Source organism: Pezoporus flaviventris, unplaced genomic scaffold, assembly GCF_033815535.1.
Source record: "Pezoporus flaviventris isolate CSIRO_AGI_PZ_B2104156 unplaced genomic scaffold, CSIRO_AGI_Pfla_v1 ptg000002l, whole genome shotgun sequence".
Taxonomy (NCBI): Eukaryota; Metazoa; Chordata; class Aves; order Psittaciformes; family Psittacidae; genus Pezoporus; species Pezoporus flaviventris.
This window is the reverse complement of record NW_026892550.1, coordinates 68,792,034-68,809,924: the sequence shown is the minus strand read 5'-3', so window position 1 is coordinate 68,809,924 and position 17,891 is coordinate 68,792,034. Positions and strand designations below refer to the sequence as shown.

Sequence of the window (17,891 nt, the reverse complement as noted above, 5' to 3'; positions counted from 1 at the left end):
TGGAGGACATTTATTCATCACCCCAAATTCCAGAAATTGAGCAGACTGCTGACAGCCTGGAGCTTTCATTGCCTGGGGTGAGTCTGCAGAAAGTAAACAGACGGAGGGATTGCACCCAGTCCTGTGGCCAAAGCAAGGGCTGCTGAGTCTGAAATACCTTCCCACACTCAAATTCTTATACATTAAAGCAACTTTCATTAGTAACCAAAGCTTCAGCCTGAGATAAGCTGAGATATGCAGGCACAGCCTCTGACTCTGCTGGAAAAGTAAAGTAAAACAAGGGCTCTGCAGCCAAATTAATCCAACACTAAACTCTGGAGCTTCTGTGAAGATCTGCTATTACACGGACAGGCAAGTAGGATTTACAGACAGCATATGCTGAATAACTCATTGCTATAGAAAGGTGGTAGATGTATGGAAGCTCTTTTCCCAAAGTTGCCGTGGGTCACATACCTCAGGAACTGCAGAGTCCCACTCTCTACTCAGAGATGAATCCCTCCTGATAAAACTACCTTGAGGGGAGACTTCTGCCTGCAAAACCTGCTCCATCCAAGAGATGGAGGTAAGCAATACATATGTAGTGAGGTTACACACATGAACACAGGGGGAAGAGGTGAGCCTTTTCTCCTCTTTTTACAGCCACCTAGGCCATGCAGGGTTAGCATCTATAACTGTCTGCAGCGGCTAAAACCTAGAGCAACACCACTGGGGTCAGTGAATTTACTCCAAAAGTGCATCCTTTCTTTATGGTGATAAAATCAGAATGTGACTTCCCATGTGGCATTCCTTTCTCAGCTGCTCACTAACAGGTGCCAGGTCACATTTCCTCCAGCTATAGGAGATCCGTGCAGTTTCTTGGTGACTTCAAGTAACTCTGGCCTGAATTCAGTGTTGCCAATAAAAGGCACTGCTTTGACTTCATGGTGCAAATCTCAGAAGACTGAGACAAAAAAAATCTATGAGGTCATCCAGATTACCATCTGAGTGATGCAAGAGGCTATGATGCCAGCAAAAGCTGAGTAAATGCTGGAGGATTTGGTCCTAAGCTGTATGGGCAAAGGAAGGAAGTTGGGCTCTGTCACAACACTAGCCGATACAGACATTCAGTTGATGTTTGACTCAAGGCCCAAAAGGTGAATTTATTTCCCTGGCACCATGCTGAGGGCAAGGAAGCCATGGAAAAATGTGGGCATGACATTAAGAAACTGTCCTGGACTTCTACCACTGCCTAATGCTGGAGACGCTGGGGTTTCACAGGGCTCCATTCCAGCAGTACTGCTGCCTTCACTCCCATGAGAGGGAAATGGAGTTTGCCACCTGTTCTCCAAGAGCAGCAGCCACAAAACACAGCAGATAGGGACACAGATAGACACATTCTCACCTGGTCTTCAGCCGTAACTTAACTCCTCCTGACCACGTGGTTTTGCTGGGCGGAAACTCAGTGGTGACACAATCTGGACTGAGTGGGCTGGGAGACAGGTCAGTGCATCCCTTTGCTGCATGTGTGTCCCTGTCAGAAGAAACCAAGGCCATGTAAACATCAACACACAAAAACCTCAGCCCCTGTATCCTATATTTGATGAGGATTTTAGGGAAGAAGGCAATACACAGACCCAGGGGGCATAGTTTTTAACATGAACAAAAAAATGTCAAAGCCACATGTATCCCTTTTCTTCTCCATGTTGTTGTCTCCATGTTGTTGCAGGCTGCAAGAGTGAGATTTTGCTCTCCTTTGTACCTAGGAAGTGACCATCCCCTGTGAGTACCCCTCACAGTCATTTTGGAGGAGCTTCATGATACCACAATGCTGCTTCCCAGCACACAAAAGTTCAATCAGCTGCAGCATCCACTGTGCAAACCTCATTTTGGGATTCTAAATCCTCAGGTGTGGAATTCAGAGGTTCCTCTGTGAAATATGCCCTTTTCACATGTAAACACCTTATGAGAGCTCAGAGAATGATCTGAACACACAAGAGAAAAGCTAAGAGAAAGGTCCACACAGTGAGAGCAAGGAAGAGAAGCCTACCTCCCCTCCACTGGTATTTGAGCTAACATATTTACCCTGCTTCATCCCACGCATGCAAAAGTCACACAAACATGGTGTACCATCACTTCATCTCCTTCCTTTCCCAGGCACAGGACAGCCTGAAACAAACCAGTATTCCCACTTGCTCCCATTTTTAGCGCCAAAATGCGGGAGAGACTGGAACTTTCTGCTTGCTGAAGGAAGCCACACACTAAATAAAAGCAGGCCTAAAAGGATCCCTCACCCACAACACGCCTGGGCCCGAGGTGAGCTGTAATTGTTTCTTGTTGTGTGCTTGAGCTGCAGGCTGAGCGCACATGCCAGCAGCTGGGGCTTTGGATAGCTGAGATGGCTTGAATGCCATTCCGGTGAGAGACCAGCCGTCTTTGTGTTCAGCTCGGTGCTCCCTTCCCCGCTCCCTCCCCAATCCCCCACGTGCCAGGCAGGAATGTTAAGCCTCACAATGCGGATGAGATATACCAGGGAAGCGCAGCAGCACTTTCACCTAGATTGGAACAGCCTTTTTGCTCGCCCTGCTTAGCTTAATCTACATTTTCCCCTCAAATCCTGCCTTTGCTGCTTTTCCTTTCTGTGTGCCAAATCCTGTTCTGTTTTGTCTCTACTCTTGAGATGATGTCAAGCCTCTCATCAAACTGGAGAGATTCCCCTCCCTGGTCCTGTACCAGCCTTGCTGTACACGAGGAGCATGATTTCCTTCTCTGCAGCCCTGCAAAGTGCCAATATCATTATCTGCTTCAGTCCTCTTTGCTTACCGAGTTTACCATGAGAAATTAATAGTTTTTAGAGGAGATTTCACTGCAAGATAGAGAAATGACAGAAGGCCTGCTACAAATGAGAAGTTAAAAAAATGTACATAATTTATATCAACAAACAGGTATAAAATTTTGCAAGCAAAATGTATTTACAGCTGTAGTGTTTAAAGGACAAAGTCCTCTGTTCTAGGCTTTGTATGGCAACACTGGAGACATGGTCCCAGACACAAAGAACTGCACTTCCACCCCTACAATGCTGCCCTGGAGAGATTCCCATGACAAATTTCTCTCGAGAGCCCTGAGAGAACGTAAGCACAGCTCAAATTTGTGGTGAGGCTGCTGCATATCCTGCTGAAGCCCAACGTCTTGCTGACAGTGGTGCGCTGTTTCCCATTCAAGGGGAAATATTCTCAGCACAGAGATCCAACAGCAGATCTCTCAGGAGAGAGATCATCACACCACCAAAACACTTCCAGAGTCAAGGCGATTTCTTCCAGGTAATTTTCAGACTGCTGTTTCAACCTGTTTGAAAGCAGATACTGACACAGGTAAGTGTAGATCTTTGCTATATCCATAGCAGACGCCTTGTATCAGCAGTGAGCTTTCCTAATCCACCTCCAGCAGTGCTCAGTCTTAACTTCCCTATTCGGTTCCTAAAAATAAGACTTTGGCTCTCCCTGGCTACACAACAGCTGTACTCCTCCAATGTGTAAAGCTGCTCATGCCTTCTCTCCAGTCAGCTACCCCTGAAGTAGCCAGTTACAATACTTAGAACTGGGAAATAGCCCTTGCAGCAAGTACATTAAAGAGACATCAGCAGCCTGAGAAACTGATGTAGAGGAGTAAGAGCCTAAAGCTTCCCAGTCACCACAGCCAAATGATCTTTCAGCACTTACGGTCACAGAATCATAGAACGGTTTGGGTTGGAAGGGACCTTAAAGCTCATCCAGCTCCAGCCCCCTGCCATGGCAGGAACACCTTCCACTAGACCAGGTTGCTCCAAGCCCTGTCCAACGTGGCCTGGAACACTGGTAGGGATGGGGCAGCCACAGCTTCTGTGAACACCCTGTGCCAGGGCCTCACCACCCTCACAGGGAAGAACTTCTTCCTAATGTCTAATTTAAATGTCCCCTCAGTCAGGTTAAAGCCATTCCCCCTGTTCTGTCCCTAAGACCTTTGTAAAAAGTCCCTCTCCAGCCTTCTTATTGGCCCTTTTAGGCACTGGAAGCTGCTCTAGGGTCTCCCTGGAGCCTTCTCTTCTCCAGGCTGAACAAGCCCAGCTCTCTCAGCCTGTCTCCACAGGAGTCTATTTGTTTAAAAAAATCACAAACCAAACCAAAACAGCTCTCAAACCACCTAAAGAAAGCAAGAGACAACACAGACCTACACTATGCTGCAAGGAAAGCTTTCTGCGTAAGTCACTTCCAAGTGTTCCCATATGGATGAACACAGATCTGACCCTCACAATCAGCAGTGGGAGGTTAAGCAGCTTGGGTGTTCCCCTTGCCCAGGGAGAAACCCATGCTTGCTGGCATGCATAACTTTGGGGTTTACCTCTCAGAGACAAAGAAGCCTTAATTAGTGTCTGCATGGGCTCGAGGGCTGTTGCTCAGGGATAAGAAGGAAATGCGATGGAGTTTTTCCTGAACCTCTTAAAAATCTATAATGACTGAGCTCTGTGTGGAGCAGCAGGCTCAGTAAGACTTTGAAAACTAATCAGCCAGTCTATAAATAACACCATTAATCGAGCCCAGTGGGGAACACAGAGACGAGGTTCCTTCCACCAGTGAAGCATACATGCCTCAGGGATGGAGCCCAGCAGCTCTTCAGCAGCAGCCTATGTCTATAAAGACACTTCTTATAGAATCATGGAATCAACCAGGTTGGAAAAGACCTTTAAGATCATCAAGTCCAACTGTTACCCCCAGGACTGTCAAGTCCACCACTAAAGTAGGGGCCTCACCTACATGGTTTTTGAACACTTTCAGGGGTGGCGATTCCACCACTTCTCTGGGCAGCCTGTTCCAATTCTTCACTCATAGCACGGAACCAGCTACTCTTGTGCAAAGACCATCCTTGAGGTCCTACCTTGCATCCTGACTACCACCACTCACACCTTCTCCTCAGGGTGACTGTTCTTGTCAAGTTTGGGCTGTTCCTCGGATGGCACAGCGTGATGGCTCACTGCACCAGCACCCAGCCTGCCGGGATGCTCCGTAAATTCGGAGCTGTGTTTTATTTCTTGATATTGCAAAGTGCCTCACAATTGCATAGCTAAAATGTAGTTCCAGCAAGGAGTGGCCTGCAGCTTTCTTTGTGTTATCATGTTGTTTCTAGGGCTCTCAAGTGGGAGACAGGAAACCTAGCACAGTCTATTTAAAACCCCTTTACCTCCCACCTGAGGCTGGCAGCAGCCTCTGAAATCTTTCCTTTTCTGCAAAGTTCATGTTTAATTTTGAATTGTTATTTATACTTGATGCTTCCATGGTGCCTTTGGTATTAAATACCACACATGTTAATGAGTAGCTGTGCAAAGACACTCTGCTCAGTTTTTCCTGTATCTAAAAGTATGGCCTGATAGGACTGGTTTGCCTGTTGGTGCCATCCCATGTCTCACGCCCTTCTTGAGTGCCACAATCCCAGCAGAACTCAGTCACTGTTTTAGGGACATCCTTTGCTTCTGACCACATATGACTGACCTCCTCTGGCTGCCTTATCTCCCTCCTGTGCTGACCTCTGCTTACCTGCTGCATACTTGAAACATTTCATGCCATTTATCTCCACCTTTTGGCTCTTCTTTCTCACTTGTCTTATCCTTATTTATACACATTCCAGTACAGATTGGTTTCCTAAATCCAGCCCAGACACTAAGTGGGGGTGCATGCCTCTGCCTAGCAGATCCTCCAACAATTATGCCTGAACTGGCTGTCCAATTTCAGCCAGGGTCTACAGAGATATTATTCTCAAGGAATATTCTTAAATTATAATTATTAAATTCCATGTTTCATAAAAAATTGTTCCCTGAGCAATGGCAGTAACAGAAATAATTGCTTGCTTTGAGGAATGGCTGCAGTGTTTGTTGAGCTGCCTGGCTGTAATACTCAAAGAGCAAACATCTTTTACACAGGGAAGCTGTACAAAATTAAACTTCTGAAGTTTTGACGACTCAGAGCATTTGTGTTCTAGCACATCAGCCTTACGCTTCTGTCTGCACTGCCACCCTGTACTCGGCCTTTCTGCTTAAGTCTTAGTGCCAGGTATGAGACTAGGATACAGTTGCACTCATCCCTACACAGCCCCTGGAACTATATTTAAAAATAATTAAAGTTTTTGTCTTTAAATTTTTCAAAATGGGTGTTTTGGTGTTTTCTATGGTTCCAACTCTTGGATTCGTGATTACTTATTTTAAGCTAACACCAGGTTTGCTGCCACAGTAACAGAAGACCTAAGACCCAGAGGATCAACCTCCAAATGTTAATAGTTTTAGTAATTTTTAATGTCTCATTACTTCTAAGTTCAGTGTTATTCCTAGAAGAGAGCATGCAGCTTAACTTCTGATTTTTAAGTCATTCAGGAGTGACAGAAGTGTTTATAAATGCTATCAGAATTAAAAGCTTTCCTCCAAAAATAACTGCTCACACACTGACACCTCTGAAATTGAGATTAAAGCAAGGAGCAACTCTTCCAAGTTTTACAGTAGGCAATTCCTGATATTTTTTTCCTTTGTCTTAAACCAGAAAACAAGAGGCAACCCTCCTCAACTATAGAAACATCCAACAGCACAGCAAAGACAAAAAAAGGAGAAGCAGCAACAAAGCAGAACTCTACTCCGACAGCCCTGTGAGGAGAGAGCTGAAGGAGTTAAGGCTGCCAGTTTATCCTCAGGGCACCCATGTTACACAATGTCACAGGGCACCCAAGTGATATAAGGGAGCTGGGTAGCTTCACCTCTGGCTATCCTCATCCTGCAGGCTCCAGGCAAGCTCTCAGCAGCTGATAAGCAGGAATGGATTCTCCTTGTGAATGAAAACTCTGCCTTCACTACAGTCACTCATCTCTTGGCAAACAGCAAGCCTTCTCTTCCTGCCTCCTCCAAGGAGAGGGCTCCCCTGGGAAGGGTTGCAGAAGAGGAGATTGACTACACTCACCCCAGGCACCCACCTTGCTCTCACCAGAGGGCACGCTGCTTTGCAGGTCCTCCTGCTCCACCTCAAGTGAAAAGACTGGATTGCTTACGTATTGCTTATTTTGTTACCTCTTGTGGCTGGTCCAGAAATAGCCCATAATCCACATAGCTGTCAGGCTCTCAGAAGCTCCTTTAGCTGAAGTGGAAGTGCCCTGTGCGTCAGAGCAGAGGGCCGGTCCTCTCCTGGACAGAGCACATGTGGGTCTTAGCTGACGGGTTTGTCAGTCTGTGCTCATGGGGCCACTCAAGCCACACAGAGAGCCAGGACCAACTGGAAATATGTGGACAAAGGAATTTTTTATCAGAAGAATTCCTCTAAATTGAACTGAAACTTCTCCCTGCAGAGTTTTGATTAAAGATTTTGCTGGGAAAAGTCTCTCAGTTCCTGGGTAAAATCTGTAGCCTGCCACTTGAGACACTCACCTGGGCAAGAGCCAGGTTCAAGTCCACAGTCTAATAAGGTAGACAAGGAATTCAAGGCTGCTCCAGTAACAACTCAAAGCACAACAAGCTCCATCTGTGAAAACCCCTGGAAGGACTATTTCATCCTAACACAGAGCAAGATAGGTTTTGAAATCTCAATAAGGCTCGTTGAGCACATTAATCTTGGGATGCAATTAGGTATTCTTCCCAGAATTCTGCAGTGAGATCCAAGTCTCAAGTAGAAACAATAATATCCACATATTGGATTCAGATGGGTCAGCAATGCTCACAACCCAAAACTGCTGCTTCCTCAATTGCTTGAAGACAGATTAAAGGCTAAGAAATCACAGAGCTCTCTTGGGATGGCCAATTTTAGATGTATCCATCTCACCTTCAAGCACCCATCTCTTTCAGTCTCATGGCTCCCATGTGGTCATCCCGAGCACATGTTATTTCCAGGGCAAAGAAACAGAAAGGCTGAGAAGTCACTTGGGAATAATTCAGACACAGCTTTGCTCTGAGAAAGGCTCTTCACTTGATGCAACTCTGACTTAAACAATGAGCACTGACCTCCAGGACCACCCAGAAAATGTCTGGAGAAAGAAGACTGCATTTTGACAGCGCAATACTGCCTAGTCCTATCTGATAGCAGTTTTTCTGGCTCTCCATTTTCTCTGCGATTGGACGGAGTTTTATTTGACCTGACCCCAATCCCTCAATCTGGCTGCACCATGTTTGCACAGACACACACGCAAGCTGCTTCAGCACTGTACCTGTTGGCAAGCAGAGATCTGAAAGGACTATTCGCATTCATTTGGGTTCCTCACTTCATTTGGTATTGGCCAAGGGACCTTTGAGAAAATGAACTCCCTCTTTGTCTGCGAGAGAGACCTAATCCTCGTTTTGCCCTGAAAGATTACTGGGCACTTAGAAAGGCACTCACATGCACATTTTTGGTTTGTGCCAGCTGCACTTGGGTCCACAATACGGAGTGTTCACTCTGGTCTTTCCAGTGCATTCCACTGCACCCAGACCTCAACCCCAGAGACTGCCACCCTTTTAAGACACCCTAAATTGTGGGCCTTCCCCTGCTTTGCATGAGTAGTTCAGTGTGTGAATTCAGTGTGCAGGCCAGCAGCTGGGCACGCAGCCCTGAAGCCCAGAGTCTTTTCTTGCACTGCCAAGCCGGTGGTCAGAGTGTATGGTTCCCTGCCAAAAAGACCTGAACCCTAGCTGGAAAGAAGAACCTGTAGGGCTGAGAAATTAGCTTTTATCCCTACTTAATTCCTGGCTTTTTGTAATAGAAGTTTACAGTTATACTCAATTACAGCTTACTGTTTGTGCCACAGTACCACCAAGAGAGCCTGTTCAGGCACTGGAGCCCACCCTTCCTTGGCTGTACACACTGATAAATAACAAAAGGTAATTCTTGAGCCCTCTGCCTGCTCAGGGGAGATCTCACCTTCTCAGGAGGTGGGAAGCAAGAGGCTCCAATTGTCTTGGTTTGTACCACTGCTTGATAGTGGAGTGCAATCTCTACACCCCAACTCTACTTGTAAGTGAAATGCTTTCCTGCACCTTGTAGTCAGGGAGTTTACCCCCCTTAGAAAACAGAATAATTCTGGGAAAAATACCTTCTGCTTATTGGCTATCTCTCTCTAAAACACACTATTTCTTCAGCATGGAGGGCTTGTAGTAATTTCCCATGGAATCATTTTAATTCAAAACAAAAGTAAAACCACAGAGAAACGTAATTTTCATTCTATTCCACCCCATGATTAACAGGACTATCTACAGACTTGCTCTGGACCGTTACTGAAAATCTCTATTTTTTTCAGAGAGATCAAGTCACACCAGATGCTGTGGGATTTGCTTGGGGACTCAGAACATCACTCCTCTTCATGGACTGCGAGGCCACAAGGAACAGTCTTTCAGACCTGACTATAAAAGATGGGGATAGAGCCTCTCTGAGGTGCAGAAGTGCTCAGATCTGTTAGTCAGAGGTACCCAAAATGAAGACAATGTACTGGAGCACTCTTGCAAGCAGAAGAATCATTAACACATCTGTCCCTTTAAGCATGACTACCACACCCAGGTAAAACAATCACATTATCTTTACAGGTTCCAAGGTATACCAGTGCTGATCAAAAGTCATTCTGTATAAATTACAGCATTTATGTACAAAACAAAGCACAAGCCGGCTCTAAAGACAACCGTAAATAAAATCCAGAATAACTGCAGCTCTTACAAAGAAAGGCAGCTGTAAGAAGGAAGCAAAAGCCATATTCATATAAAATAAAGACTAGTTTCCATCTTAGGATTACAGAATTCAAATGATTCCATGGGAAAAGACTACAAGCCCTCCATGATGAAAAAATAGTGATGTTTTTTAAGAGAGATATCCAATAAGCAGAAGGTATTTTTTTCCAGAATTATTCTTTCTACACTTCCCAACAGTGACATTATCCAGATAGAAAAGCACCATCCTAGGGAGGGGTCTGACTGTCAGGCAAGGCATGTCCCACCTGGGACCTGACCAGGGGATGCAGACTGAAAGGCAAGACAAGCCCTCACCAGGAACCTTTCCCAGAAGCAAGCAGGAGCTGGGGCCAGACTTGATCTGCTGGTGCACTGCTTTGCCTGAGCACTTCCTAAGATGTTAAAGATAAACCAAACTAAGTCAGTTCAGACCCACAATTTAAATGCTTTAAAGCTAAAAATTAAGGGAGTGCTTACATGAACTGTCCCAGTGGCAGATGGATGAGATCTCTTGCACTGATGAGCAAGCAAGGGCATTAATCATTTCCACCAGCAGAGTTGGGTCTCTCTTCCCGGCTTGCCCATGTACTTTAAGGAATTAAGTCCTGAAATGTTACCCTAGTAGCTCTCCTTTGAAAATATGGCTGTTACTGATGTGCTGGAACAGTAGCTGAGCTGTTAGCTGAAATACTCACCTAAGTGGTGGGTACTGAGTGAAAATCCAAGCTTCCACTCAGAAAGGGCAGAAGAAAGCCTCATGTTCACATTTGCCAAAGGCATGGGGAACATTCACCATCAAGTCTGCAGCTGAGCTGTCTCTGCTCTCTCACCTGATTATTTCACAGTATTTCCTGGTATGTCAGACTTGAACTGCAGTAATGTGAGGGGTGGAGTGTTCAGGCCTGTATCTCCTTCATGGGTGTAGCAATGCCTAATCCCCAGAAGATGAGCTGCTTCTTAGGAGCTGCTTCTCCATCCCACTCACCCACCTCTTCCTGGACAAATTCCTGAATCCCTTACTCAACACAGCATTCATTTACTTCCTTAGGACTTCATCAGAGTTGCTCAAGTGAGAAATGAGTATAGACAGAGTAAGGAGATAAGGAGTTGGTCAGCTGCTTTAGAAAACACAATCTGCAGCACCTGCAGCATAATTTTGTACAGAGTTCAGAGACCTGTAGCTCTCAGGGACTGTAGCATAGAAAAGCAAGGAGGAAAATGAAGTTACTATAGCTTTGCAATCTGGCTGATCGCTTCCTTACATATGTATTTTTAAGGAGTACAATTGCTGCGGTTATTGTCCCCCTGCAGCAGTGATATCATATATTTTTATAACTCCAGCCATAAATGCAGCTACAAATCAGTTTGGGCAGTGAAGGCCATGGACCTGAAGCCATCTGAGTTACAAGTGTCCCAAGCAAAGGCTCTGCCCTCTGAGCACTTTGTGACTCTGTGCCCAAGGCAAGGTACAGAAATGCTGGCTGCTAAGCTAATAAATCAATATCTGTTGGTTAGTCATATACATTTTATCATCTGCCAGTCTGGCAGAGATGAGAACTATCCAACAATTTGGAACAGGATGAAGACCACAGCCGGGCCAAGACGTATCAGATGAGAGATAGGTCTCTCTCACCCAGTACTATGCTTCAGTGTGAGGGTGGAAAAGACAAGTAAGCTCCAGTCTCATGGTTAGCACTGAAAGGAGATGGATGAGAAACTTACACTGGAGCCACAAAACCCTTCCCAGTGGCCAGCAGCTGGGTCTCTGCTGTCTCTCAGACATTGTCTTTGCACAGCACAGCTAAGCAAAGATTTAACTCATTTCTCCCTACATGATGAAGTCTCATGCAGCCTTAGAAATGGGATTGATAACATCATCACCAAATCATGAACAACTGCTAAGAGTAAAGAAGTCATGAACATTTTTTTTCAATCATAGGACTAGGGAATGCAAAAATTTCAGGCCTCTGCCTTTCTCCTGCTCAGGAGATACTACAAGCATCTTTCCTGTACACAGCCCTGTGTGGGAGCTCTTTTATGTGCCCTGCCAACAGGATAACTCTTTCCCATCACCTTGTCTACTGTGCTTTGGTCTGACAACCCTGAGTCTACACCCAAATCACTCCTTGGGTTCAAAGCTAGATCCGAAGTTGGGACTTGGGATGTTCAAATATGCTGCAGGGCTCGGTTAGCACCTGTGGAGCCTGGGGGAAGCTCACATACTCACCTGGAGGAGGTCAGGTCAAGGCTAGTGATGCTGCCCTTGAGTACCAATGGGGCGAAGTGACTCCAGGTACAGTTAAGAGAAATTACACCAGAGATCAGCATTTGGCTTTGATTTCCAGGGAAATGCCCAATTCCTGTTGGGTTCCCAGAACATGAAGTTGCTACTGTGAAGATAAAGAACCTTTCAGAGAGCTTGGGAAACCCAGAAAACCCCACTTAGCCTAAATGCCTATCAGCTTTTAATGGGACTTTCCTCACAGGTCGCTTAAGATGTCTTAAGGAGTCTTTGTGGAGCCAGTCCCAAACACAAATTGTCATTTGAGTTAGAAGTGCCAAACTCTTTCACAGTGTGAACAGCAAACCTAAATCCTATTAAACAGCCATCAGTGTCAATATTTATTCTTCACAGATCAGGGACAAGTAGCCTAATCAATGGTGTCAGGCTGAGCCTGACAAGATGGAAGAGGAAGGGGATAGCCTTGGGGAAAGGACATGACATTAATCAGCATCACCCCTGAGAAACTCTTGACAGAAATAAGGTAGTAAAGTCATTAGCCACTTAGAAACTAAGCTCCTTTTTTGCTTCACACAGTGATAGCCAACAGTTTCCAGCCTAAAGGTCTGGCATCCTTCAAACAAAGCTACAGGGCCCCACAAAATCTTCTTCTTTCAATCTGCCTCTCAACACACACCTCCCTGGTCTGGAGGGGCTTCGCTGGCTTAAGGGCTCTCTTCCCCAGTGCAGAGCAGCACTGTCCTGGGATCTGGACTGCAGCGCAGTAAGCACTTGAAATTAGCATGGAGGAAGAGAGCTCTCAGGCAGAAGATGTCAAATGTAAATAAATGTAAAAATGTAAAGATGTCAAATGTAAATAAAATGATAGTCTCACAAGGCAAACTCCTTGGCTACAACACCCACTTCAAATATCACAGTTTATCCTTTTCCTTATGGATCACTCTCACCCTTAGGTAGAGGTATACGCTGTCTCCTAGAGTGCACTCAAACCAAGGATGGGAACCAGCCCAGTTTAACTTGCGCCAGATGACACTGCTGAAGGCGCGTGTGCCAAAGCCTGGAGACAGACCCAGCATTCCCCTGCATCTTGTCACAAAAAGTTCACATTGGGTGAAACAGTGATGGTGCCAGGTCTTCCAACTGATGAAGCTCAGTGAGGATATTTGCATTTATATTTGCTCCTCGCTTGAGATACAGGCAAAATTTGGGATTTGTTGATATGCTGGTGCTAGACCTTGTTTTAGCCCTGCATTTTCTTGTTTCTTTTTAATGATTGCTACCCTATTCCCTATCCTCTGCACCTGGGAACTAACAATCTGCCTGGAACAGTCAGGACTAATACGTAACCTTAAAAAACATATTGTTGGGAAATCCACTTAAAAAGTACTTGTGAGCTGTGCAACAAGATGGTTTCCTTCTCCCTGCCTGGATGGGAAAACCAATACTAAGAAAAATATACTTCAGGCTTGATCTTTCCAACAAGGCTGTAGCTTAGTTTTTTAGAGCTATGCCTTGCAGCACATATTTGCTCCCATCTATCCAGGGAAACTCCAGCTGCCATGGCATGAGAAGGATGCAGCCATCTTGCATGGGGGGCCGAGTCCCCACTGTAGCTGCACTGTGCACTGGCCATCAGTTATCATCACGTACTTTACTTAAATTAGTCTGAAATAGAGACTGTCTCCAGCCTGGAGCCTCTTTGTAACTGCAAAGGAATCTGTGCCCTCTGCAACACACGAGACAGGATCAGGTCACTGCTGGAGAGCACTTGGCTTGGCTATTTTTACTGTCTGCCTGAAAACTTTTCTTCAAGGCTGTTTTAAGTTGCTGAAAGAATAGTAAAGATGAGGGTTTTTTTTTTTTTTTTTTTTACAAGACAGATACGTTGATAATCCATAGGAACTATGTCCTTTTAACATTTGTACAATTCTTAAATCTTTGCCCTTGTTGCCAGGAAGCTGAAGGCATTCTGAAGTCCCAACATAATGAAATCTAACCAGGGTGAAGCGGGCTGGTTTCATTTTTGTCAGATTCCTCTTTCAAAGGCACAGATTTATGCTTCTGATCCTTCTCCTTACCACCAGAGCTAAGCCAATACAGCAGTCACTGCTACATCAAAAATATCCAACCCTCTTCCATCAAGAACAACTCAGGATTGAAATTCTCCCTCTTTCTCCAAACCCAAAGGACAGTGTCACTAATTCAAGCACTAGTACAACTAGAATGTAAAGGATTAGGGAAGTGACTCTCATCTGAATACAGGCAAGCATGGATCACATCACAAATAGCCAAGTTAAACTTAGTAACTACCCCCTTAAATCATCACTTTCAAACACATGCAGGGCCTTTTCTTATGCGACTCTTTCCCCTTGGGTATCACAAAGGAGTGAATCATCTATTTTCAACACTGCACTTGCCAAGAAAAGGGAAATGCTTGGGAAGATGAGTGTGCAAATGGACAGTTTGCACCCTTCTCGGTCTCCTCCATAGCATGGATGACACTTGGCAGCATCCCTGCGCATCACAAGAGAGAGACAGCCGAGTGACAGGAGAAGGATGACCCGCTCTCTGTTTGACTGCCACTGTCAAGATGAGGCATGGTGTCATCCCAGCAGCTGTTGGGCAGGGGGAGCCTGTGAAATCCTACTTCTGGAGTGTCTAAAACTGGTACAAGAATTAGGGAAACACTGTCATTGTCTCTTTCCTGGTTTACAGCAGTTAAGCCAGGCTCTAAGTATTGTTCATTCAGGGCAACAGGCTTTATCCCCACTCTGCAACTTGCCCCTACATCCAGTGATATAAAGGTAGTCTTTGTGTGGTGAGACTGAAGACTCCAACTCTGCTCTTGCAGGAATCCAGAGCATAAATAAGCTTCCACTTGGGGATATTCATGAATAAGTGTTTGTAAAAGGCAATTAGCACATAATTTCAACTGTCTGACCTGTCACTGATTTGAGGCTAGGTCTGCAGCTAGCAAAAAACAGCTTCATTCCATTTCCACATTGACAACAGGTTTTTCCTTACCAGTGACTTGAGCGTATGATACACTGGGTAGTGTGGCTACAGTGAGCCTGGTGCTGCTGCCCATAAGCTGATCTCTACCTCCACATCCATTAAAGTCAGTTTGCCACTGCGAGCACCAAGAATTTATCATAGTAGCTCTGCTGAAACCCATGCCAAGGGTCAAATCAGCCTACCCCAGGTTTAAAATTGAGTGTTCTTGAATTGGAACCCTCAGAAGAGGGGTTCAGCCTTCACCCCTTCTACTACACCTGTAACACCATTCTAGAAGCAGAGATACTGCTGTGTTCACCTGGATGTCCAAAGGCCAGACAGGTAGCCATGGTTACCAAATACCCAGGGCTCGCCATGAGAACTCTTTGCCTAAACAAACATTAGCCAAGCTAGAAATTATGGTGAGGATCATGCAGGGCTAGGGAAGAGCGGCATTATAAAATCATAGAGCAGTTTGGGTTGGAAGGGACCTTAAAGCTCATGCAGTTCCAACCCCCTGCCATGGTCAAGGACACCTTCCACTAAACTACGTTGCTCCAAGCCCCACTGAACCTGGCCTTGAACACTGCCAGGGATGGGGCAGCCACAGCTTCTCTGGGCCACCTATGCCAGGGCCTCACCACCCTCACAGGGAAGAGCTTTCTAATGTCTAATGTAAATTTACCGTCTGTCAGCTTAAAGCCATATAAAATACCCTACTTGATGTCTTATCCTGCTTGTTTATTTATATACCTCCACTGAGGTGAGGAAGCCCAGGAACAGATCAGGCCCCACAGTGCCAGGTGCTCTGCAAACAGTATAGTGAAAGACAATTGGTCAGTGAGAGTGCCTAACATTAAAGAAGGGTCCACCCAAACTAAACAAATGCAGGAAGGATGTTTTCCCCACCAGCACCCTTCTCAAGTCCATTTGCTCACTGACTCCAACAGCATCCTCCCACAAGGAGCTCAGCTTTCCTCCTACTGCTGCCAAGACCTAGACCAATGCAACAGGGAGAGAAGGATTCTACATCCCACAGCTTCTCATAAAAAAATCCAGGGTCTTCTTGTTTGCCATCTGATGAACATGGGTGCATTGGCCAAGGCTCCTGGCTCCCGCAGAAACCCAGCTTGCCTGTCTCCCAGAGGCAGGACTCACACCTCTTTGCAGGACAATGTCAGGGAGGCTGGAGCTGATTGTATATGTAGTCATTGGCTTCTCAGCAATGTTTTGTACCTAAACTTCTGGCCTGCTGACCTCTGGAAGAAAAGCCTCTGTGATTATTAAATGACAGCCTGAACTTTCTTATGGAAACTACAATAATTATTATTTCAGTCAAAGCAAACTGAAACTTTGATTCAAGAACCACTGGTGCCTAGCACCATTCAGTATGGGCTGACAAGCTCTCAGTCCTCTAAATCCCTATAACATGGACCTGCAGAAGCACCCCTCTCTCTTCCAAGATGGCCTGGACTTCACCTCTTTTAGTAAAAGGAGGTTTAGGGCTTTGATTTTTCCCTAACATAGTTCCTGCTGGAGTCAAAGAAAATCTCTACTCCGCTGCTGAGAAAATACACTGGGATGCTGATGGTCACTCCACTGCTCACTGGCCAAAACATAGCTTGGTTTAGGGTGAAAAATTCATGTTTCAATGGGTGCAGCTGGTGTCACCTAATGGGCAGGGAGCACTGAATGGATCAGAGATTTAAGGCTGGATATAGGCAGAAGAACATGCAGAGATCAGTCTTTAAAAGGCATTATAGCAGGGGACATGAGAAAAAGGGCCTCTGGATCTTCCAGGCGGAAGACAGTGAGGAGAAAACTGGCGTGAAGTCAAATGGGCAAATGAGGTCTGTGGGTCACATTCCTCCTAAATCTACAAAGAAGGTTTCTGGCTGACAACGCTACATTTGAATATAATTCTGTTCCGAGCCACTTTTAAGGAGCCTGTGTGTCATTCCAACCAGGCGATAACATTTCTCAGCTTCAGCCCCAGTATCTCATTGCAAGGCGCCTGCCAGCAGATCTCCCTCCACAAACACTACACAGCTCACTGAAAAACATGCAATTGCCATACTGGGTGCAAACACAGGACCCGGCAAAACACAGATGCCTGGCAATTTCCTCTAGAGAAAGGGCTGCCAACAAACCCTTCAAACACAGCAGCCTTCGGACAGACAGGCAGACAAACAGGATGGTTAGACAACGTGCGTGCAACCGGAGCAAAGATGGGTTTTAAATCGTAGCTGGAGATCAGCCTGAGTACTCACATGTGGGCAGAGGGAAGCTGACCCTAAACCCCCTACCTCACTGACGGCTCCCTCCCCGCACCCAGAAGCTCCAAAACAACGAGAAAGGCGATAGCACCTGGAACGGGAAGGGGTGGCGGCCACCAGTCGCTCTGCCCCAGGGCGCTCCGCCGGTGCGGCCGGGCTCTGTGGCCGCCGCCTTTGTTAGTCCGTCCCCGGGAGACCGGTCCCCCGCACGCCAGTCTCCGTTCCCCACGCCGCCGGCGGCACCCCGCTTCCCCCCGCAGCCCGCTTCCCACGCCCCGCGGCCGCCGCACATCCCCGGTGCCCCCCACCGCTCCCGGTACTCCGCCGGCTCTCACCGTGCCCCGCGGCGCCGGCAGCTCCCGCGCTCAGAGTCGCGCCGAGGGAGGGCGCCGGAGCCCGGCGGTGGCGGGTCCCGGCAGGTGCCGCCGCGGGCACCGCCCCCAGCACCGCCCCGCCGGCAGCAGCGGCCTCAGGGAGGGGCGCGCCTTGAAGCCCCCGTGAGCTCGCGGCGCGGGTCTCCCAGCCAAAGGAGGAGCGGGCACCCTCGGACTTTGCCTGGTGTGTCCCGGCAGGAGTCACTGAATCGTGGAATGAGTTGGCCTGGCAGGGACCTTAAAGCTCATCCAGGTCCAACCCTCTCCCACGGGCAGGGACGCCTTCTACTAGACCAGGTTGCTTCAAGTCCCGTCCAACCTGGCCTTGAACACTGCCA

The 17,891-nt window shown here is 46.7% G+C and overlaps 1 protein-coding gene across 7 annotated transcripts in view; it reads right to left on the bottom strand.

Annotated features, from left to right (window-relative positions):
* SHROOM3 (shroom family member 3) overlaps nucleotides 1-17,891 on the bottom strand; it is a 143,362-nt gene that overhangs the window by 30,887 nt on the left and 94,584 nt on the right. For 5 of the 7 annotated variants that reach the window (XM_061442836.1, XM_061442820.1, XM_061442829.1 and 2 more), the window contains one exon: nucleotides 1,382-1,510. In XM_061442836.1, coding sequence (XP_061298820.1) covers nucleotides 1,382-1,510 — 129 coding nt within the window. Of the gene's footprint in view, nucleotides 1-1,381; nucleotides 1,511-6,960; nucleotides 7,024-17,514; nucleotides 17,606-17,891 lie in introns of those variants that run through there. The other 2 variants (XM_061442853.1, XM_061442870.1) reach the window with 2 other exon arrangements.